This window comes from Pongo pygmaeus, chromosome 5 (genome assembly GCF_028885625.2).
Source record: "Pongo pygmaeus isolate AG05252 chromosome 5, NHGRI_mPonPyg2-v2.0_pri, whole genome shotgun sequence".
Classification (NCBI taxonomy): domain Eukaryota; kingdom Metazoa; phylum Chordata; class Mammalia; order Primates; family Hominidae; genus Pongo; species Pongo pygmaeus.
Genome location: NC_072378.2, coordinates 138,234,668 through 138,253,596, shown reverse-complemented (window position 1 = coordinate 138,253,596; position 18,929 = coordinate 138,234,668). Strand labels below are relative to the sequence as shown.

At 44.7% G+C, this 18,929-nt stretch overlaps 1 protein-coding gene across 5 annotated transcripts; it reads right to left on the bottom strand.

The window, feature by feature from the left end:
* Positions 1–733: 733 nt before the first annotated feature.
* On the bottom strand, positions 734–17,490 carry TNFAIP3 (TNF alpha induced protein 3). Of its 5 annotated transcripts, XM_063666640.1 has the most exons (10): positions 17,462–17,490; positions 17,043–17,155; positions 12,506–12,815; positions 8,998–9,188; positions 8,198–8,345; positions 7,867–8,037; positions 6,771–6,951; positions 4,677–5,596; positions 3,775–3,956; positions 734–3,000 (listed from the first exon to the last, which is right to left on the bottom strand). In XM_063666640.1, exons 3-10 carry the CDS (start codon positions 12,798–12,800, stop codon positions 2,716–2,718), a joined length of 2,373 nt encoding a protein of 790 aa, XP_063522710.1. In that variant the 5' UTR covers positions 12,801–12,815; positions 17,043–17,155; positions 17,462–17,490; the 3' UTR covers positions 734–2,715. The 5 variants fall into 5 exon arrangements, with proteins under 5 accessions (XP_063522710.1, XP_063522709.1, XP_054347796.1 ...); XM_063666639.1 differs by lacking the exon at positions 17,462–17,490 and having other exon boundaries at positions 17,043–17,242; XM_054491821.2 differs by lacking the exons at positions 17,043–17,155; positions 17,462–17,490 and adding an exon at positions 16,521–16,828.
* Positions 17,491–18,929: the final 1,439 nt, after the last annotated feature.

Here is an 18,929-nt window from a genome sequence, read left to right as displayed (position 1 = left end):
AAATTGGGCAGAACGTTGGTAATTATTGAAACTGGAGGATGGCTATAGAGTGGCTCTTTATAGTACTTGTCACTTTTTTATTAAAGTTTTCTACTTTAAAAGTTAAAAAGAAAAAAAGATTATATTTTTTTAAATGTGATTCTAAAATCTGGCTGATCATCCGAATCACCCGAGGAGCTTAAAAAAGTAGATTCTGGGAGCTGCGCAGTCCTGCTGAATCAGTCGTCTGTGAGTCCATTTGTACTGGATGGGAGGTGGGGATGAAGGCTTGCGCATGGAGGAATGTGTTATTTTTTAATTTCCTAGTTCTGGCAGCCAGCACAGCCACGCTGCCTCCTCTGCTTTGTCTGACCCAGGAGATCTTACATCAGTCTTCCTTCCTTCCTGCCTACTTCTCTCTTTCCTGTCTTTCCCTCCTCCTCCCTCTTGTTTTCTCTTTCTTCACTTTATGAAAGTTTAGGGCAGGAAGCTTAAAAGGGCCACAGGGTCCTAGCATCCCTTTCCTCTTCCCATCAGAGGAAAAGTGTCCTCATTGTCAAGCAGGGGCCTGTGCTTGAGGACTGGGCCTGGACCTCATACAGTTATTATTTATGAAAAGCTGCCTTGCTACCATGGATGAGAGATGTGTGCATTGCTCAGGTGCACTTCAAAATAAAGCTGCTTAGGAAGCACAGTCTTAATATCCTAGCCTTTCTTTTTCTTTCAGCATTCATCAATTGAAACCATCACAATCTGTTCTTAAATAATTTATTTTTTAACGTTGACTCTTGTGAAAAGTTACATTTATTTAGAAAAACTTGAAGAAATCCAACAAAGAATAGGTGGCTTTCTATTAGGGACAATTAAATGTGCAAATTTCAACTACTTTTTATAATAAGTATAAATAATTACATTTTTTTCACATTAAGAATGGAAATAATGATCAACACAAAATATTAAGGTATCAACTTTAAAAGAATTAGATGAAAACACTGAAGTTCATTTGATATCTTTGGAAAGAAATTATAAAGATTTGTCTGGGAAAAACTTAGGGAGCTCTAAGGGGAAAGTGTGCCTAATAATATGAGTAAAGGCTATGTAGAGTTATGGATCACAAATATTTTCAGGCCATAAGCACAGACCCCCAAAATGGCAGCCTTTATCTCTGGGGAAAATGCATTTCCCCTCCTTTTTTTTTTTTTTTCTAGAGCAAATATGACAGCAACCACAAAGCACACAGAGAAACTGTAAGCCAGCAACAGAAAGAGATTTCCTCATACTCATGGTTATTGGCTTTTGCTGTCCCAATACTAGGGTACCATAGGATGCAGGGGACTTCCCAGCCCCCCAGGACACAGTGTTAACACAGAAAATAAAACCATCACAAAAGGCCACATCTTTCCCTGTGACCAACGCCAGTCTCATCCCTGCTCCTTCCCTATCTCATCTCCAAGGAGGTAGGACACTCAGAGGCATTAACAGAACACACAGTATAGTTTTTTATTACATAGGTGGAGTTTCATAAGGAGAAGCACAAAACTTCGATGAATATATATACCTTGGATGCAATTCCTTCTTTCCTGGGGAGGCAAACAAAGTGTATCAAAGAGGCCAATTTACTTCCTGTGGTCAGGAACTTGCCCACAACCTGACTCAAAGCAAGTATGTTCTCTCAGGAGGACACTGTGGCATCTTCCCCAGAGCTGAAGAAATATCTTCACTTAAATAATCTTGAAGTTTGTAATAAAATAAATAAAGTGAATTACACAAAAAGGACTAGAGCTCCCTTTAAAAAGGCAGCTGGTTGAGTTTATGCAAGCAGTGTATATACAAGCTCATGCCCCAACAACAACCAGAAAACAGGTTATTATTATTTAGCCTTCCTATTATACTTCTAGGGCAGCATTTCAATATAATTTAAAAAAATCCCTCATACATAATGTAAGGGTATATTATATGTGTACACACTTTTACTCCTCAGTTCAAGCTAACTTCTTTAGAAGACAGTAATAACCCAAAGAGTTACACGTCTTCCCACTAAAATATTCTAATTTTTTAAAAGGTGCATATTATAAAGAGCAGCTTGTTTTTCTGTCAATGTGAACATGTTCAGTCTCAGCAGCCTCAGAATCACAGTCCATGGATGGTTCTGCATTTCTGCCGGGTCCTCAGGAAAGGAACCGGGCAGGTAGGGAAAAACCATGAACTACAAACACTCTCTGAATACGTCCATTTTCCCTGAGCTTCCTTGAGCTTCTTGCAGAGGGCCTCGCTGCCATGAGGATCTGGCTTCACATCTCTGAGAGATGCTGGGGGAGGGGAGGTGGAATGGCTCTGGCTTCTCCAACCCACCTGACTGTGTGTCTTTTCCCTTCTCAGCCAAGACGATGAAGCAGTCCTGATGGGCAGGGTGCAGGGGCCTCGGCCAGTCCCCACACACCTTCCAAGTCCAAAGAAGTTCCTGGCCTCCTGCTTGGTAGGAGAGGAGGAACCTTGGGCTGAATCTGACATCATCCCTTGCCAGTTACAAGCTTTGCTTTCTAAGGCCACCTGGGAACACTCCCTGGTTACCAAACCTGAGCATCGTGGGCACCACGAAGAGCTTATCTTTCCTCTCCTGCTCAGACACCCTTAAGCCCACTGTTGCAGTGGCAGCTGAGGGTTCAGAGGATAGCACCATGACGACTGACAGCTCGAGGCCCCACTTCTTACAGGAGGTGACCCGCCTGTTTCCGGTTAGCCATACATCTGCTTGAACTGAAAGCACTCATTGCAGTAGCCGTTGCACTTGGCATTGCCAAAATGATCACAGGCAGGGGCCCGGCAGCGCTGCTTGGGGGGGTCTTCGGGGGCAGGCTCACCCCGGTAGGCCCCGGGGCCCATCCTCTGCTTGGGATGCTGGCACTCCATGCAGAGCTCCTCGCTACGGCAGGCCAGGATGTTCTTGCAGGAGGCCCGGGCGCACTTGGGCCTTGAGGTGCTTTGTGTGGTTCGAGGCACATCTCTGCGCTGGCTCGATCTCTGAGTGGAAAGAACAGGCAGATCATTAAAAAGTCAGGAAACTATTGCTCACATTTCTTAGGGAGAGCACAATGAAATCTCACTGGATAGTGTGGAGTCTACAAAGAGCTTTACCTGCCTGAGCAAGGGAACAGGAGAGCATTGCAGTCTATGAGCCAGAGCTCTCGAAGGATGTTTCTTTCCAATCTCAAGGAAAGCTGACTTGGCCCGCAGGGAGGCTGAGGAAAACCACCAAGCCTAAGTTGGCCTGCAAACTTTCCCTGGCTCTCTTCTCTTGGGACCAAAACCCACTGTTCTTAGATAGCTTCCCTACCGTTCTGTGAACAACAGGCGACACACCTGTCAAAGCTGGCTTTTCTGATGTGCCATTAAGCGGAGGCCCCTGGGAAACGCTGTCTGTTTGCTCCTTATGATAAAGGATTATTTAAGAAGGGCTGCTTTTTAGATGTCTATGCTTCTCTTACAAATCAAAGAAGCCTCTGATCACCATGTGGCTTTTTGGAGGCTTGAGGAAGTTTTATGCAATGGCTGTGTTTCTTTGTTTTTAAAATAAATTTGAAAGTATACTTGGAGCATGAAAATCGGAGGTAGCATTTCGGACCTGGGGAGCCACAGTGACATGGACATTCCCCTTCAGGTTCTGAATTAATCCTTCATCATGAGGAGACAGGACCTGGCAGAGAGGAAAGTCTGCTTGTCACTGTCAGAAGAAAATGCTCCAGCAAAAAGCATCGGACACGTGGGAGGGAGGGAAAGCTCCTCAAAATGTCTCACCAGTTGTTCTTCTGTCCTTTTGGCCTCATGAAATCTCTGATTCTGAGCTTCAATGAAACACTTCTGGCAGTATCCTTCAAACATGGTGCTTCCAAGGGTGCCGCATTCCCTCCCCAGGCACGGAATGGTGTTCTGGAACCTGGAGGCTGTGGGACTGACTTTCCCTGAGGCAGCAGCAAAATCTACACGAGAATGGATGCTAGTTAGTACCACATAGGGGTCACCCCACAGATACAGAGATGCTGACATTAGAGAAATAAATGGGTTCCAAATACAGATTAGGCCAGCCTTAAATATACAGAAATATATATATGTATATATTTAAGTATATAAATTCAGCAAAAGAAATAACATCACTATTATGGAGACATCTTTGGCTTTACCAATCTCTCATTTTGAACTTGAAGCACTGATTGGTCACAGGAACAGGCAAAGAGCAGGCATTACCTGGTCACCCTTCTTTCGAATGAGAGATTTCCAAAACCACATCTGTTTTCTTACAGTGTCAATAGAGACTTCCTTCTCTCCAGTTACTACTCTTCAGATTTTAAGATTGTTCTATTATATCTAACTTGCAAAATAAGTCTAGTTTAAACTTAGACTCTCTTAGATATGCCAGACCTGAATGGTCTAGTAAAAGCAAATCCCATGAGCTCTGTCTACAGGGCACTCTGGTTTTTGGAATGTGATATTAGGAGCTGCTGTAATCACGCAGTGCCTTTTGCCTCCATAGGCGGCTGGCAGGGCCACCGTGACTGTCCCCTGCACAAGCCGGTAGAAAAGCACGGTAGGTCCTGACCATTCTGCCTGACTGCCCACACGGGCTTTTTTTCTTAAAGGTCAGGAACAAAACCCCTTCTGGACAGTAGCTGCTGTGTTAGGAAGTCAACCATTTCACTCACGTTTGTTTTCTCTGTACTCGATGAAACACAGTGTGCAAAAGCCCTTGTTTTCTGGAGTCCCAAAATACACGCAGCCGGCTTTTCTGCACTTGCTCGTCCCCGTCCTGTCCCCAGGAGTCCGTGCAGCTTGAGACAGGCAGCCAGCGGGGGCGTCGTTTCCAGCTCTGTGGCAAGAATGCAGGGAGGGGCTCCGGACGAGCTGCGAGGGATCTGACTTGGAACGCTGGTGACAGGAGGGAGGAAGGCTGGTGCTGAGGCTGGAGGAGGCCTCTGCTGTAGTCCTTTTGAAGCAAGTACTGCAGATGCCATTAAATGTCCTGGTGACATCCTGGAGGCAGGCTTGGCACTTCCCGGGATCCAAGTGCCTTGTGTGGTCTGGGGCGTGGCTGGCGTGAAGTTGCCGGGCGTTGTGGCAACGTTCACAAAATCCGTTGTGCTGCACATTCAGTGTGAAGGGGCAGCCGGGGCTCCTGCACTTCATGGCAGTGGTCTCACTGAACAGAAAAGGGCTGGGTGCTGTCGGTGGGGCCGAATGAGGCCCCCCAGCGGGCTCCTCGGGGTTCCACGCCAAGGGCTCATAAGCTTCTCCCCGAGAGGCCCCGAGCGCCATGCCAGGGAGCCCCTCAGGGCCCGGCTTGGAGTTCAGCTTTGGGAGTTTGTTTTGATTCTTTTGCCGCCTCTCTGAGCACTCATGGCATAAAGGCTTGGTGTTCACGGACATGAAGAATGGGCAGTTGGGCGTTTCACATTTTACATCCATGAGAGAAAGCTGGGGCAGGGAAGGTTCCATAGGATTCTGGGCATGCCCCTCTCTCCTCCCCTGCTCGCTGTTTTCCTGCCATTTCTTGTACTCATGCTGAACAAGTTCAAAGTAATCATCTACCAGATTGATTTCTTTTGGTAAGTTAGCTTCATCCAACCTGAAGACCAAAAGGAAAAAATATGTATGAGACTACACAAAATCACACACAAGATTTTACATCATTAGCTCACAGAACAAAGTTTTAGAATGTGGATTATGGCAAGAATTGTAGAACCATTCATTGAAATGCAGGCCTGTGATGAAGAGCTCACACTATTCACGCGACACGATCCGACACATTTCCCAATGTGTTCGAGTCAAGAATGATGTCAGTTAGTTTGCTAAGACTTCCTTATTTTTAAAATCATAGTTTCATTTAATCAATCTTGGTCCATCCAAAAATTATAGATAGTTCTAAAACAAGGGTTAAAAAAATCAGTTGACTTTCCAGTTTCTTAGAGATCAAATTCTGAGTAAAGTATTACTCAGGCCATTGGTTTGGGACTAGTCTACTTTATAGCACAAACTACTTTGAAACCTCAGGTTGGATATTTTGCTGTTACTAAGTTTAAACTTGTGTCTGGTCTCCACCAGCATTAGCAGCCATGAGTAACTAAGACGCAGACACACTCAAAGGCACTTGTCTATTTACTGTTGACTCTGTAATTTGCTAATCTCCACATTGAGGGACAGATTCTCTTACGGCCTCCTTGTCATCTCTTGTGCATTTCAAGTGCTCAGAAACAGGCATCTCTTTAACATAAAGCCAATGTTTAAAGACCGGATACCTGCACAATGGATATTCTGGGTCTTTCGTCCCATTTCCATGTGGCAGAATCCTGAGCTGCAACATAAACAATTCTACAGCCCCATCAATGTCTGATGTGCCTGTTCTTACCAAGAAGCCAAGAGAGAAAGGCTTTTGTTTCCAAGTGTTTTCACTAGTCTTTTTAATATGTACCAGAGTAATTAAAATACAAAAACAAGAAACAACAACTATCCTTGATGTAAATGCACTTTGAAAACCCATAATTCTGCAATTCTGACTTTCGGGATCCAGATATCCAGGAAAATCATTATGGATAAATGACTTGTTTCAATTTGAAACCCAAGTTAGTACTGCCTTACATGATCCTCTCTAACCATGCACAAGACTCTGAATTTGTTTCCCATTGGCAGAAACTGGCCACAAATCACTCTACTGCTGAGCTTCAGGGTGGCAGCAACTCAGGTGGCTGAGGTTAAAGACAGTTACAGATGACACAGGAGAGAGCTGAACATAAACTGCTTACTTTGCGGCATTGATGAGATGAGTTGTGCCATGGTCCCAGCCTTGGACAGGGATTTCTATCACCATTAAGTACTCTTTTAAGAGCTTCTCCTTCATCTCATTTTCAGGATCTGTCAAAAAGTGAACTTTTAAGTCTTCAAATCTTCCTCGGTCTCTGTTAACAAGTGGAACAGCTCGGATTTCTGAGGAAAAAAAAATAACACATAAGTAAAACAGTATTCTACTAAACAAGGCCACAGGTAAGTAGATCTCATTCTGAAAATGTATAAAAGATATAATTTACAGAATAGAAAAGTATTCTCAGCCACAGTTAAACCCAAATGGGAAAACAAAATGTGCTACAATCTAATAAAAAAATGCACTGTTTCCAGGAAACTCACAAAATATTAACCAGCCTGGAGGTGGTGGATCTTATTGGTTAAAGTCCCAGGCTTTAGAATCAGACTGACCTGAGTTTGAATCCTGGCTTTGTCACTATCAAGCTGTGTGGCATTAGGCAGGTTAGTTGACCTCTCTGAGGTTTAACTGTCTAATCTGTAAAATAAGGCTACCAAGGCCTACATCTCACAAGAATGCTAAAAGGATAAAAATGCAATAAAATAATATTTCCAAAGCACAGTGCTTATTCCACATGAAGCTATTAAAATAACAGCTAACAGGCCAGGCATGGTGGCTCATGCCTGTAACTTTGAGAGGCCAAAGCGGGAGACTGCTTGAGCCCAGGGGGTTGAGGCTGCAATGAGCCATGATTGTGCCACTGCACTCCAGCCTGGACAACGGAGGGAAATCCTGCCTCAAAAAGAAATAAAAAAGCTAACCTGACAGGCATTTACTTGCTCCATACCAGGCACTGTATTAAGGGCACTGTGCGCCTTAATTTATCATGTATGAAAGTACTTTCCAAGTCATATTCAAAAACATATGAGGGTATTATGATTACTGCTACTGTATTACTCTTACTAACTAAGCAAGTCACAGAACAATGTATTTAAATAAAAATAATATACTTAAATAAGACTGTTACAATAAGAAGCAAAAAAGAAAACCCTGATGTTTCAGTGTCTAGTTATAAATGTGAATTAATGCAGTTTTCTCACCAGGCCCACTGTCCTTCAGGGTCACCAAGGGTACAAAATGATGGCTGTCATAGCCGAGAACAATGGGGTATCTGTAGCATTCCTGGGCAGGCCAGTGGAGAGGCAAGTAAATTCCACCCACTTTCAAAGGGGCGAAATTGGAACCTGATTCCAAACTTCTTAGCATTTTGTCTGTTCAAAGAAAGAGAAAGAAAAATGAGGCCCTTAGGTGACTTTCATCAAATTCCATTGAACTCTGTTACCTGAACTTTGGCAGTGTGGTTTTCTCCAAGAGCCAAGGCATAAGGCTGAAAGCATTTAAGTACAGATCCGTGATCTGCAGGCATCTCACCTGAAATGACAATGATTGGCCTTCTGAGGATGTTGCAAAGGACAAATATGTGTATTTCTTCCAGTGAGTTGTACTGAAGTCCACTTCGGGCCATGGGTGTGTCTGTGGAAGCCATTTTGATAAGGTTGTCCCATTCATCATTCCAGTTCTAAGGGGAGGGGGGTGAAAAGAAAAGCTTGAATGTACCCTGTACTCCCTGTACTAAAAAGTCATTCTGACATCACTCTACAATTATTCATTTATATAACTCAGCTTATTTTTCCCCTTTCATGAAACCATCATTCAAATGATCACCCTTTATTCCCCACTTTGGTTTTCTTCCTTTACTTTTTTCCACTACAAGGCAAACTCAAAAGTTGGGGAGGACGGGGACAGCACCTGCTTTTAAAAAAAATCCCTGATGAGGTATCATATTGCAGCCCCTTATCCAAATGTTCACAAAAATTCCAAACTTGTGACTGAGGATGGTGAGGCACGTGTCTTAATCTTACTGGCTGGCTCAGCAAAGCTAAGGGCAATCAAACCGAAAAACAACAAAACACCAGTGGAAAAGGCCATGATCAAAAGACTCGCTGCTACAGGAACAGATCCACAGCTGGGAATCTGCTAACCAAAAGCAGAGCAAAAGCCTTGGGTGAGTCCCACTGGAGGTTTCTGGTGTTTTCCATTGAGTATGCTTCGCTTCGCCAAATTCATGTGACCTAGTCCATCAGATGCTACCAGAGAGCAGGCAGTTGCCCAGGGGTACCCTATGCTCACCATGGAGCTCTGTTAGTAGATAATTAGGGGGAAAAACATACCCGAGTATCATAGCAAAGCCCCGTTTCAACAAATTCCTGAGATTTGAGAGACTCCAGTTGCCAGCGGAATTTAAAGTTGCGTGTGTCTGTTTCCTTAAGCGTGCTGAACAGTGCCTTCCTCAGTACCAGGTCTGTGTCCTGAACGCCCCACATGTACTGAGAAGTGGCGTGCATGAGGCAATTGCCATCACCTGAGGACAGAAAGGAGGAGAAGAGAAGGAAAGTCAAGTTATCTGCATGTAAGACCCAGCAAAGGTTTTCAGAATAAACCAGCCCTACTGCTATTCTAGGGGACTGAATGGTTTAATTTGGTTTAATTTCCTAGTCAAGGGCAAACTGATGTTTCACAAGATGATGACAGCTTTAAGGAAAAAAGAGTTATTTTTATTCTTCTTTTTAATGAATGACACCAACTGCAAAGGAGCCAGGGGACCTTGGTTCTAGCTTAACCCTGCTCCTAACTAGTTTAGGTGACCTGAGGGAATTTCCTTAAGTTCTCCGGGCATTTTTCCTCTTTGTGAAATGAGGGCAGTGAGTGATGATCTCTAAAGCCCTATCCCTTCCTACCATCCCTTGATTTGCTGGTGAAGGCACTGGCATTGTTGCTCTCTAGTTCTAAGGAGGAGCACACAGGGCAACATGCACAAACCAGGAAGCAGGCATGGCTTGCTAGACAGGGATGGTCTGGCTATGACTCAATGGCAAATGACTTGACCATTCCACTTTAGCCTTTGGGCCCTGGGAGTTTCCTCTCCTGGTGTGTAAAGTCGTGTTGACAACACTGAATTACCTATGGCCTGCTAGTCCGGCTCTCAAAAATGCCTTATGCAAACCTGCTTGTTAGTAACTGTAAAGTACAAAAGTTAAAAAGCACCAGGGTGTCTAAATATGAAAATAATTCAGTGTTTAGGGCTGACATTTTGAGAAGAAAAAAAAACAAAGAAACGGGTTTAATTGTATGCCATTAATTTGTGACCTTTCCAGTTTAAAACTCACAATTCAATGGGCTGCATTTTTTTCAACCCCCAAACAATAAATATTTTGGGGGAATGTTTAAAACAAAAAAAGTTATTTCCTTAATCTCCTTTGGCAAGTGCAAAATAATTTTTATAAAGAAAAGTTAAATTGTTTCTTACATTACTCTATAAGTAGGGCAATAAAGCTATTTGAAATTTTATCAAATTGTAATTATAGTCAAACTGTAAAGAAACCAAAAAACCCTCAAATATACATCCACAGCCAGTATTCCTTCAATTTATACATTTAGAAAAACTAGCTAAGTATTCAAACAAATGAACAAAAAAGATCACCCAAGCCTTGTGTCTTGGCAGACATGTAGCAATGATTGCATTCTGTTGAAATTTCCCCTTTGCAAAATCTAGAGCAAAGATAAGGCTTTTTTTCTTCTTGTGCTTACTTTCAGTTCTTTATTGAGATGCACCAGTATAAAATTCCCTAAGTAACATCTGGAATTCCCCAGTGCTAAGTTATTTGACTAGCAATTGAGCAACAGCTATTGTACTTTTTGTTCTGGTGTGTAGACATTTAAACTGCGAAGTGCACCCTGGACTTTCCAAGTGGGTGTGGTCAGGGTGAGCTGGAATAGGGCTACTCATTATACAAGTGAAATCGCTGCAGCCAATAGGCGCTGGAATTTTTCACATGAAGTTTCAATTTTATGCCACCTACTCCCTTCCTCATTCACCACAGTCTCATATCCTCAAATGCAAACTTGTGAATCACCCCCTCCCCAAACAGATATTGCCTTTGAAGAACACTCCTATCAGGGGAAGGATTAATTTTTTTTTAAAAGGTGCTAATTAAAATCAAAGAAAAAGTCATTTGTTTTCCTCCCTCCCTAAATATCTTTTCTTCCTTTTTTAGAATCTTAAGGAGTTTTCTTGAAAGTGAAGAAACAAAAGGATTCTGAGTCTAAAAATGATTTCCCAGAAAATGTTACCAAAATGCACCTGCTTTTGTAGTTTTATTTGTAGTGTGGCTCCTTGTTGATTTAAATGACATGTTTGCAAAATAAGTGTTTCCTATTTATATTCCTTTTTTTTTTTTTCTAGTGGAAATAGAGCACTTCCTTTCTTCAGGAAATAAAGCAAAAAGTCAGTTAATTCTCTTAATAAGGTTTTCCCCTTTCTACCACATTTTTAATTCAGCAGAATCTTTGTTTCCAACTCCCCCAAAGTTGACTCCATCTCTTTTTGGTAACAAATGGGAGAGGATTAAAACCACAAATTGTCAGGCACATAAACCCCGTGATGATGACTTCACATAATTACCTACCTCTATGTATCACTTAATTTAATGCCAAGAACAATGCAGACAGTAGCTATCCCCAGTTTTCTTTCTATCTATGTTTCTAAGAATCAGTATTTCATAAATCTAGGCAAGATGTTGGGGTAATGTACAAGAGCACCCAGAATCAAAATTTAAAAACCCATGTCCACCAATCACTCTAAGTTACCCAAGTCAAAAAAAGCCAAAGTTAATGTACCAATGAAGTTAATTAAGTTAGTGTTCTTATCGTAATCATTGTCAACAAGGATTTTCTGCCCTTGGACATATTATTTCTATGAGGATGGTTTGGGACCGTCACAGATATAAGGACCTGAGATTCCTGCTCTTATGTAGACTATGAGCATTTAATTGATCTTGTACAGTCTACTTGCTTATTGTCATAATTATGCACATCCATAGAGTAGAATTTGGTGCCTGCATGAAACAGTATGCTCTGACATTCCTGTTGATGCACATATTCTTACCCAAGGGAAATGATTAAAAAACAAAACAGTAAAGCTTAGAATAGGAAATAGCTACTCGTGGTAAAGGCCATTGGCAGAACAGCACAGACAGGAAGGAATTCAGTGACTAAGAACCCCTAAAAATAATGAAGGTGAAGTCTAAAATTCATGCTAAAAATCTCAGCTATCTGTCTATTTCACCTTGCAGGGCATAGGCAATAGAACCTAGGTCAGAGAGCAGGAGGAGACAAAAGAAGTTCTTCATGTCTTCAACAGCCATTCACTGGTTAACCCATAGAATGCTACCAATTCAAGAAGTGTAAGAACATCACAAGCATTTTCTAATGACAGTGGGAAACAAATGTACCACCAGTTTTCACACCATGCTTTCCTTTTGAACTTAAAGGCTTTTAACATTTCCATTACGGGCCAGAGAAGGGTATTTTACAGATGATTAAACATTTGCAAGAATTAGAAACAAATCACCTAATTGGGTTATGGTGTTTACAAATGCATTCTCCAAGCCTCAATGTGCTCTGCAATATACACAATCAGAAAATATCCTTAATAAATAGATTCACAAAACAAGTCTGCTATTATCACATGCCCCGAATAGAGATTCTATACTAAGGTCTCAATACTAAATCTCAAGACTGATTTGAGTTTGGGCTTGTGCTATTAAAGCTTCATGAATGGGGACCCAGCAGGCAGGAGCTATCACCCAGGCAAAAGAAACACAACAGAACAAGTCTTACCGTTTGTTTTCAGCGCCACAAGCTTCCTGACTTCTCGACACCAGTTGAGTTTCTTCTGGCTTTCCAGGGTAGCCTGGATGTTTCTGTCGATGAGGGCTTTGTGGATGATCTCCCGAAACTGAGGACAAAACTGGCAAGTTCTGAACATTTCCAGTGTATATCGGTGCATGGTTTTAAAATGATGAATGATCCCATTAGTAGGTTTAAAAATGTCTTCTGGAGTTCTCTCCCGTATCTTCACAGCTTTCCGCATATTGCTCAAATACAAAGCCTGAGGAAGGACTTGTTCAGCCATTGTGCTCTCCAACACCTGAAAAGGAAAGGAAAAAAAAAAAGCCATTCTATTAGCCTGACTTTAATATGACTCCTCTATAGCCGCCTGCAGGAAACCCCAGTGTTTGATCTTGTCATTACCCTGATCTGTAGGCAAAAGATCTTAGCACCTCTACTCCCGGGATACTAGCTGGCCCCAGAGATTAACTCACACTGGACTGTTTTAAGTTACATCACTTTAAAAGATTAGCCTAAACAAGAGAAGGACGGCAGAGAGTGGGTACTGAGGAGGAGGGGAATAACCCGTGTTTTCAGTAATGTTTGTCAGGGAGCCAACCCTGTCTGTCAGCAACAGGTACTGCTCCTCAAAACCAACTTAAGCTCCTGTTTCATTCTGAGGCCACCCTCAACAGCACTGGATTTGGGGAGTACTGGATGCCAGTTAAGGGCTCAAAGTAGCCCTGACAAGTCTGTAGCTCCTCCCCTCAGACCACCACCAAGCAATCCTGCTCTTGGGCAAACTCCTGAGTTACCACTCCCTCCCTATGCTGGAAGGACAGTAAAATACTTTATGAAAAATCTTGCAATTTTATGCTGTCACTTAGGCTGCTGGTTGGTGTTTCCTCTTTAGCCCCAAAGAGAAGTATTTATAAAGTGTTTATTCATAAAGTTTATTCTGATGTTTATAAAGAGTTAAAGTCGAATGTTTTCTAATCAATAAAAAAGTCCATTTCCAGCAAGATGCTTTGCAATTTTAAGAGCAGTCAGCATTCCTTCAGAACCTCCCCACCGGACTTCATATCAGAATAAGAAACAGACTAACAATAGGCTAGGCATGGTGGCTCATGCCTTTAATCCTGGCACTTTGGGAGGTTGAGGTAGGAGGATCACTTGAGCTCAGGAATTTGAGACTAGCCTGGGCAACATGGTGAGACCTAGGTCTCTACGAAAACAAAAAATGAAAAACCACAAAATAATAATAGAACAATAAGTTCTATACTTCTAAGAACAGATATTGGAGCTCAATCATTTGAACTCAAGTGCCAATGAAATTTTATCATCACCCTTCAGGTACCAACACAGAGGCAAGTCTGCCTGGCTTTTCACCCTGAAATCTTTAAGCATAATCAACTAGTAGAAGGAATGAAAGTCTAGAAGCAGACAAGGAAAGAAGTTTCCACCAGGGGGCCACTCTGGCAAATGAAGGAGGTAAGGCGGCAAAGACCAGCATCTACAGCCCATGCCAACAGCGCAGGATGATGCAAATTAACATGATGTAGGATCTCTCCAGTGTGGAACACTGTAAAAAGCCAGCCCTGATTCACCAGCCCTTAAGTAGGGTGTCTGGCCACACTTCCTAATTTCCAAGAAGATGAAGAAGTTTTCAGAGCACAAAGACATTCCCTAGGAAATTTCACAGTGATTGTTAATTCCATTCCTGCAACATCTTATTTGCCAGGGCAACTCTCCAGTTAATAAAAATGTTAAACCTATGGAAGAGGGAGGAGAAGAAACCTAGATTTTAGGGTAGCTACTTCTGCGTGCGTCTAGACTCTCTCAACACCATTGATAAGGTGGTCTAAATTCTTGTGGCCCACTCAAAGGAGAGAGGTTGGACTAGATGACCCATGGTTTCTCCTGAGGAGTTTTCTGGTGATAGTTTTAGATTGGGATTCTTAATCTGATTGCTGGGAAAGGCATAGGGGGAGTCCTTCTCTGGATCAGATGGTGCTCTCTTTTGATGTCAGACGTCCTCTACAGGTGGAATTGGGCAAAATCATAGCAGGATAAAAACAACACATATACCTTTCCTTTGTGGCACAGCAAAAGTCTCTTTCACAATATCATCTATCCGTCCGTCCGTCCATCCATCCATCCATCCATCCATCCATCCATCCATCCATCCATCCATCCATCCATCCACCCATCCACCCAACAAGCACTATCTGACCACCTACTGAAGGCCAATCACCATGCTTGATGATGGGACTAAAAGTCAAAGATGACCTTATTCCCTTCCCTGAAATTACACTACCACCTTAGTCTGCAGCTAAGGCAATGGAGTTACAGGTACTGCTCAGATCTCACAGCCATTCAGGGGCAAAGTTTTGCCTAGGAGCCAGGTCTTTCAATACCTGCCCCTTGCAATCCCACAACACCAAACCTGTGACTACAGTGCCTGCCACAATCAGATGCAAAGAGATGGGCAGTAGGAAGATTTTAAACAAACGAGGTGTTATCTCTTTTTGCTTGTCTGACTCTTTCATTTTTCTCTTCTGAATCTAAAGATTTTTCACCAAAGATCTAAAATAGTGAGAGCTGTAAACCATAGGCAAGACATGCAAATGTCAATATTGGATATGCCAGTGTGATCTCATTGGTAGGGTTAGCCTTGCCCAGCCTGTAAAACTGCCTCCTTAGAAATCAAAACCCACTGCCCAAATTTCCAGTTCTTGGACCTCTCTACACTTAAGATTAAAGAACAAATGTTTCAGATACATTATAAAGTGGCAAACAAAGCAATATTACCCTTAACTTTTTTTTTTTTTTTAAACATTTGTTACCTCACTGTCTTATTTAAAGGTAGTTTCTCAACTTTTGTCACTAGGATTCCACAGAACTTCTCCATTACTCAAACTCTTCTCCCCCTTGTTTTATTTTTCCACTCTGGGCAGACATTTTTGTCTGCATTATGGAAATTGATGAATTATTTATCAACAAATACCTCATCCAAATTTGGGGATGTGCCTCTCCAAAAAATCAAAAATAGTACAAAGAATTGAAAAAAAAATCAAAGCAGCACCTTAAGCAATGAGAATGAGGCATTCATTGGCTGCTCAATAATCTGGTACATTAAGGTTGCGGGTCCAGAAGGCCCTTTAAGTAACAATGAATGGTTCTGCCAAAATGCTATCCTGAGACACTTGACCAGACTGGCTTTCCAAGGCAAGAAGATCTGAGGCGAGGAGAACCGAAAACAAAGCGGGCTCAAAAAGAGTTAAGCTCCTTCCTTACTTAATGCCACTGCTTTCCTGAGAGGCCAGGTGGCAGGATGTGGGACGACTCCGGCTGACAAAGACAGTCTAACCGTGGGGTAGGGGCTGGAGCAGGGGCCAGCGACCCAGGTCTACATGCATACTTCTCTTACACTGCTGCTACTGGAAAAGCTGGACCCCGCGCCAGGACCCCAGCCCCCTGCAAGGACCCCTGAGCGTCTGGGAAGCTATCTCTGGGACTGAAGCCCCCCACCTCCGCCGGGCTGGCGGCCACTGCGGTACCCTACGCCCCGTCGGGCTGGTCCTGCACAATTTGGGAAAAAGCCGCAGCGCTTCTGCAAGGTCTACGTGGCCATGAGCATGCAACGCTTGGCTCCAAAAAAGACACGAAAGGAGCAAAGCGCCAACGACCACCCGATCGGAGGGCCCGAGGGGCGCCTCTTCACCAGTCAGCTGCAGCTTAAGTTCCGTGCATTATCTGAAAGGAACAGCTGGCTGGAGGTATCCAGGGCTGTCACTCCAACCTCTGCAGCGGTGACCTCAACTCCCAGCACTTCAAAACCCAGACAGAAACAAACGTCCAACAAACTCCCAGTCCAGGAGCGCTGCAAAACCAACGCCAGGTAGACGGTGCCAGCCCGGGGGTCGCTGCCCAACATGCACCCGCAGCCCTTGACTGCGGTGAGCCCGAGGCAGACGGCACGGGGAGGCGCGGCGGTTACCTCTCCGGGAGGCGCGGCGGTTACCTCTCCGGGCCCTGCGATCCTTTCACAAAGTCCCAAGTCCGGGTCAAGGCAGGAGCGCGCCGCAGGCTGGGGTCGGGGCCGGGACCGGGCGGAGGCGACGCTCCATGGACGCCCGGGGTCGGGCTCGCTCGCTGGCAGGGTCGGCTGGGGGTGTGATCTCTCTTGGCGGCCGCTCTCACCGCTCCGCCCCCGCGGGCTCCAAGCTCGCTTGGCCCGCCACGAAGACTGCAGACTGCGCAGTCTGCTTTTCCCCGTTTCAGTTGTATGCGGGTTGCAGGCCTGGGGATTTCCACGGGACTTTCCAAAGTCACGTGACTCTCTGGGTCGGGCTGCGAATTGCGTCCAGCCGGCCGCCAGAGGGCGCAGGGGGCGAGGGGCGCGCGCGGCCTCCGTCCGACCGGGCCTCCGGGCCCCGCCCCGCCCCCTTTCCCTGCCCCACCCCGCTGCCCCGCCCCGCCCGGTCCCTGCAGGCGCCGGGAGAAACTCCCTCGCCCCGCCCCGGGGTGTCCCCGCGTGAGTCACCTGGGCATTTCGGAAGCTGGGGTCACGTCACATCCATGTGGAAATCGCGGTGATGGGAACTGGAAATGAAATAGGTTCTTTTTCGCAGTTGTTTTTCTGCAGAAAATCATCAACTGTGGAGAAGAAGAAGGGAAATAAGAAAGAAAGAAAACCCTAAAAACCACCCTGGCGTCCGGGCCCGCAGGCCTCGGGCCGGCTCTGAAAAGTTTGGGCTGTGCACGTGATGAGCGCGTAGGCGGGAGCCCCAGACAGGACTCGGGCGGGCAATTCGAGAAAAAGCAGCGGTAACAGCCTTTGGTCCCTATCTCCATTGTTCCTGCCAGCTCTGGACCCCAGGCTGCATGAGACGTAGGTCCCAGGGGACACCCGACCCCGTGGCCCCAGTCTTAGGTAAACTTAGGAATCAGAACAACACTCACCCCTATGCCGCGCTTGCTCCATTTCTCCTTCTCTATTTCTGCTCACCAAGCATCCAGCTGACATTGCATTCAAAGCAGCATTTCAGCTTAGAAATCGCTTCTAGTCCATCACGTGCTTGCCATGTGTCTCCAAGGCTTTATTAGATGTGTTTTTAGTTGTCCTGATAATCCGTTCACCCCAGGGTGCTGATGGCTGATAATACTGGCTCTCCCCTCCCTACCTCCATGCGTTGCACAGGGAGGGTGAGTCATGTGGAGATGGATGCAGCCCCCTGGGCAGTGGGGATGCAGGTGCTGTGCAGGGAGGAGTCTTAGGGCGTTTTCACTGTCTTACTGCCCTCTAAGCACGGGACCCTTTGGATCATTTACTAGATTGGCTAAACTAGAACCGGATGGAAATATTCTGTACTATGGTCCCCTTAATTACATTTAAGAATACTCGTCAGGCCATATATCACAGGTGTTTAATTAGAAAAGTATCCTCCTCTCGCCAGTAAGGACTTGCAGAGATGGGGGTGGGGGCTGGGTGGAGGGTGGCACTTTTTTGGCAAAAAGAAGTTTAGAGCAGAGTGTCACTAGTGGCCTCTCTGAAGACTGGTCCTCGTCTTTTAAAACCGATGGCTGGGATTTCTTCCAGTTCCAAACCTTGTTATTTGTGCTCTCTTCTTGTTCACAAATGTGCTATCAACATTCAAACATTGGATAGTCAGCTATCCATTGTAAATGGACCTTGCTGGAGTCCAGGGCTAGCAGAAATGACAGCGTCTAAAATGACATTTGTCAAGTACTTGCTATATGCTTCTATATGCTTTTTATATGAAGGTTAAGAAGCTTGAGGCATTTGCCCAGTTTCCACGACCAAAAGGGGCAGAGTCGCCAGTGGCATTAAGCCTGTGTTACTCCAAAGCCCATAATGACCAGTCTTACTAGACCATTCCTCTCAGGAAAGATCTTGTGAGACAGGGACTCTTTTGGTGCCCTGTCTCCCAGCCTCTCAAAACAGCCAAACACAGACCCTGGACAGAATGCGGCTTCAGAGGTAGAAGGGTCTTGGTTTCACCTTCAGGAAACCTCCTGGGTTTCAGTTGAGCTGACAGAAGAAGATCATGTATCTGAAAGACCCTGCATGGAATGTTAATCCTCACACCACTCTCCCGCTGGTGCTCCTTTGTAAACAGAGTTGGCCTGTTTCCTCTCATCTCTGGCTCCATGACTTCAATTCCTCCTGCAGCTTCCACTGCCCCTGTCTGGCTCATGTCTTGCTATCTGGTGTCACGAACTGGGAGTGCAGTAAAGAGGAGTGACAAGCCCGAGGGGCCATGTTCATACCTGCCACTGCCAACTGTCCTGATGTAACTGCTTTGTCATCTTGCCTGCCAGGATTTGTGACAAGGTAAGAGCAGTGAGATGCAGGAGTGGTCTGTAGCCCTCGATTATGTTCGAACTCCACTTTCCATGATTCTACTGC

What these genes read in the sequence shown, in the direction of transcription:
- TNFAIP3 (XM_063666640.1), bottom strand. Translation starts at nt 12,800, where the DNA reads ATGGCTGAACAAGTCCTTCCTCAGGCTTTGTATTTGAGCAATATGCGG. An exon ending in TGTGGCGCTGAAAACAAACG is followed by an intron (nt 9,189 to 12,505) that starts GTAAGACTTGTT and finishes TTCTGTCCTCAG; the next exon opens with GTGATGGCAATTGCCTCATG. An exon ending in CCTGAAGGACAGTGGGCCTG is followed by an intron (nt 6,952 to 7,866) that starts GTGAGAAAACTG and finishes TTTTTTCCTCAG; the next exon opens with AAATCCGAGCTGTTCCACTT.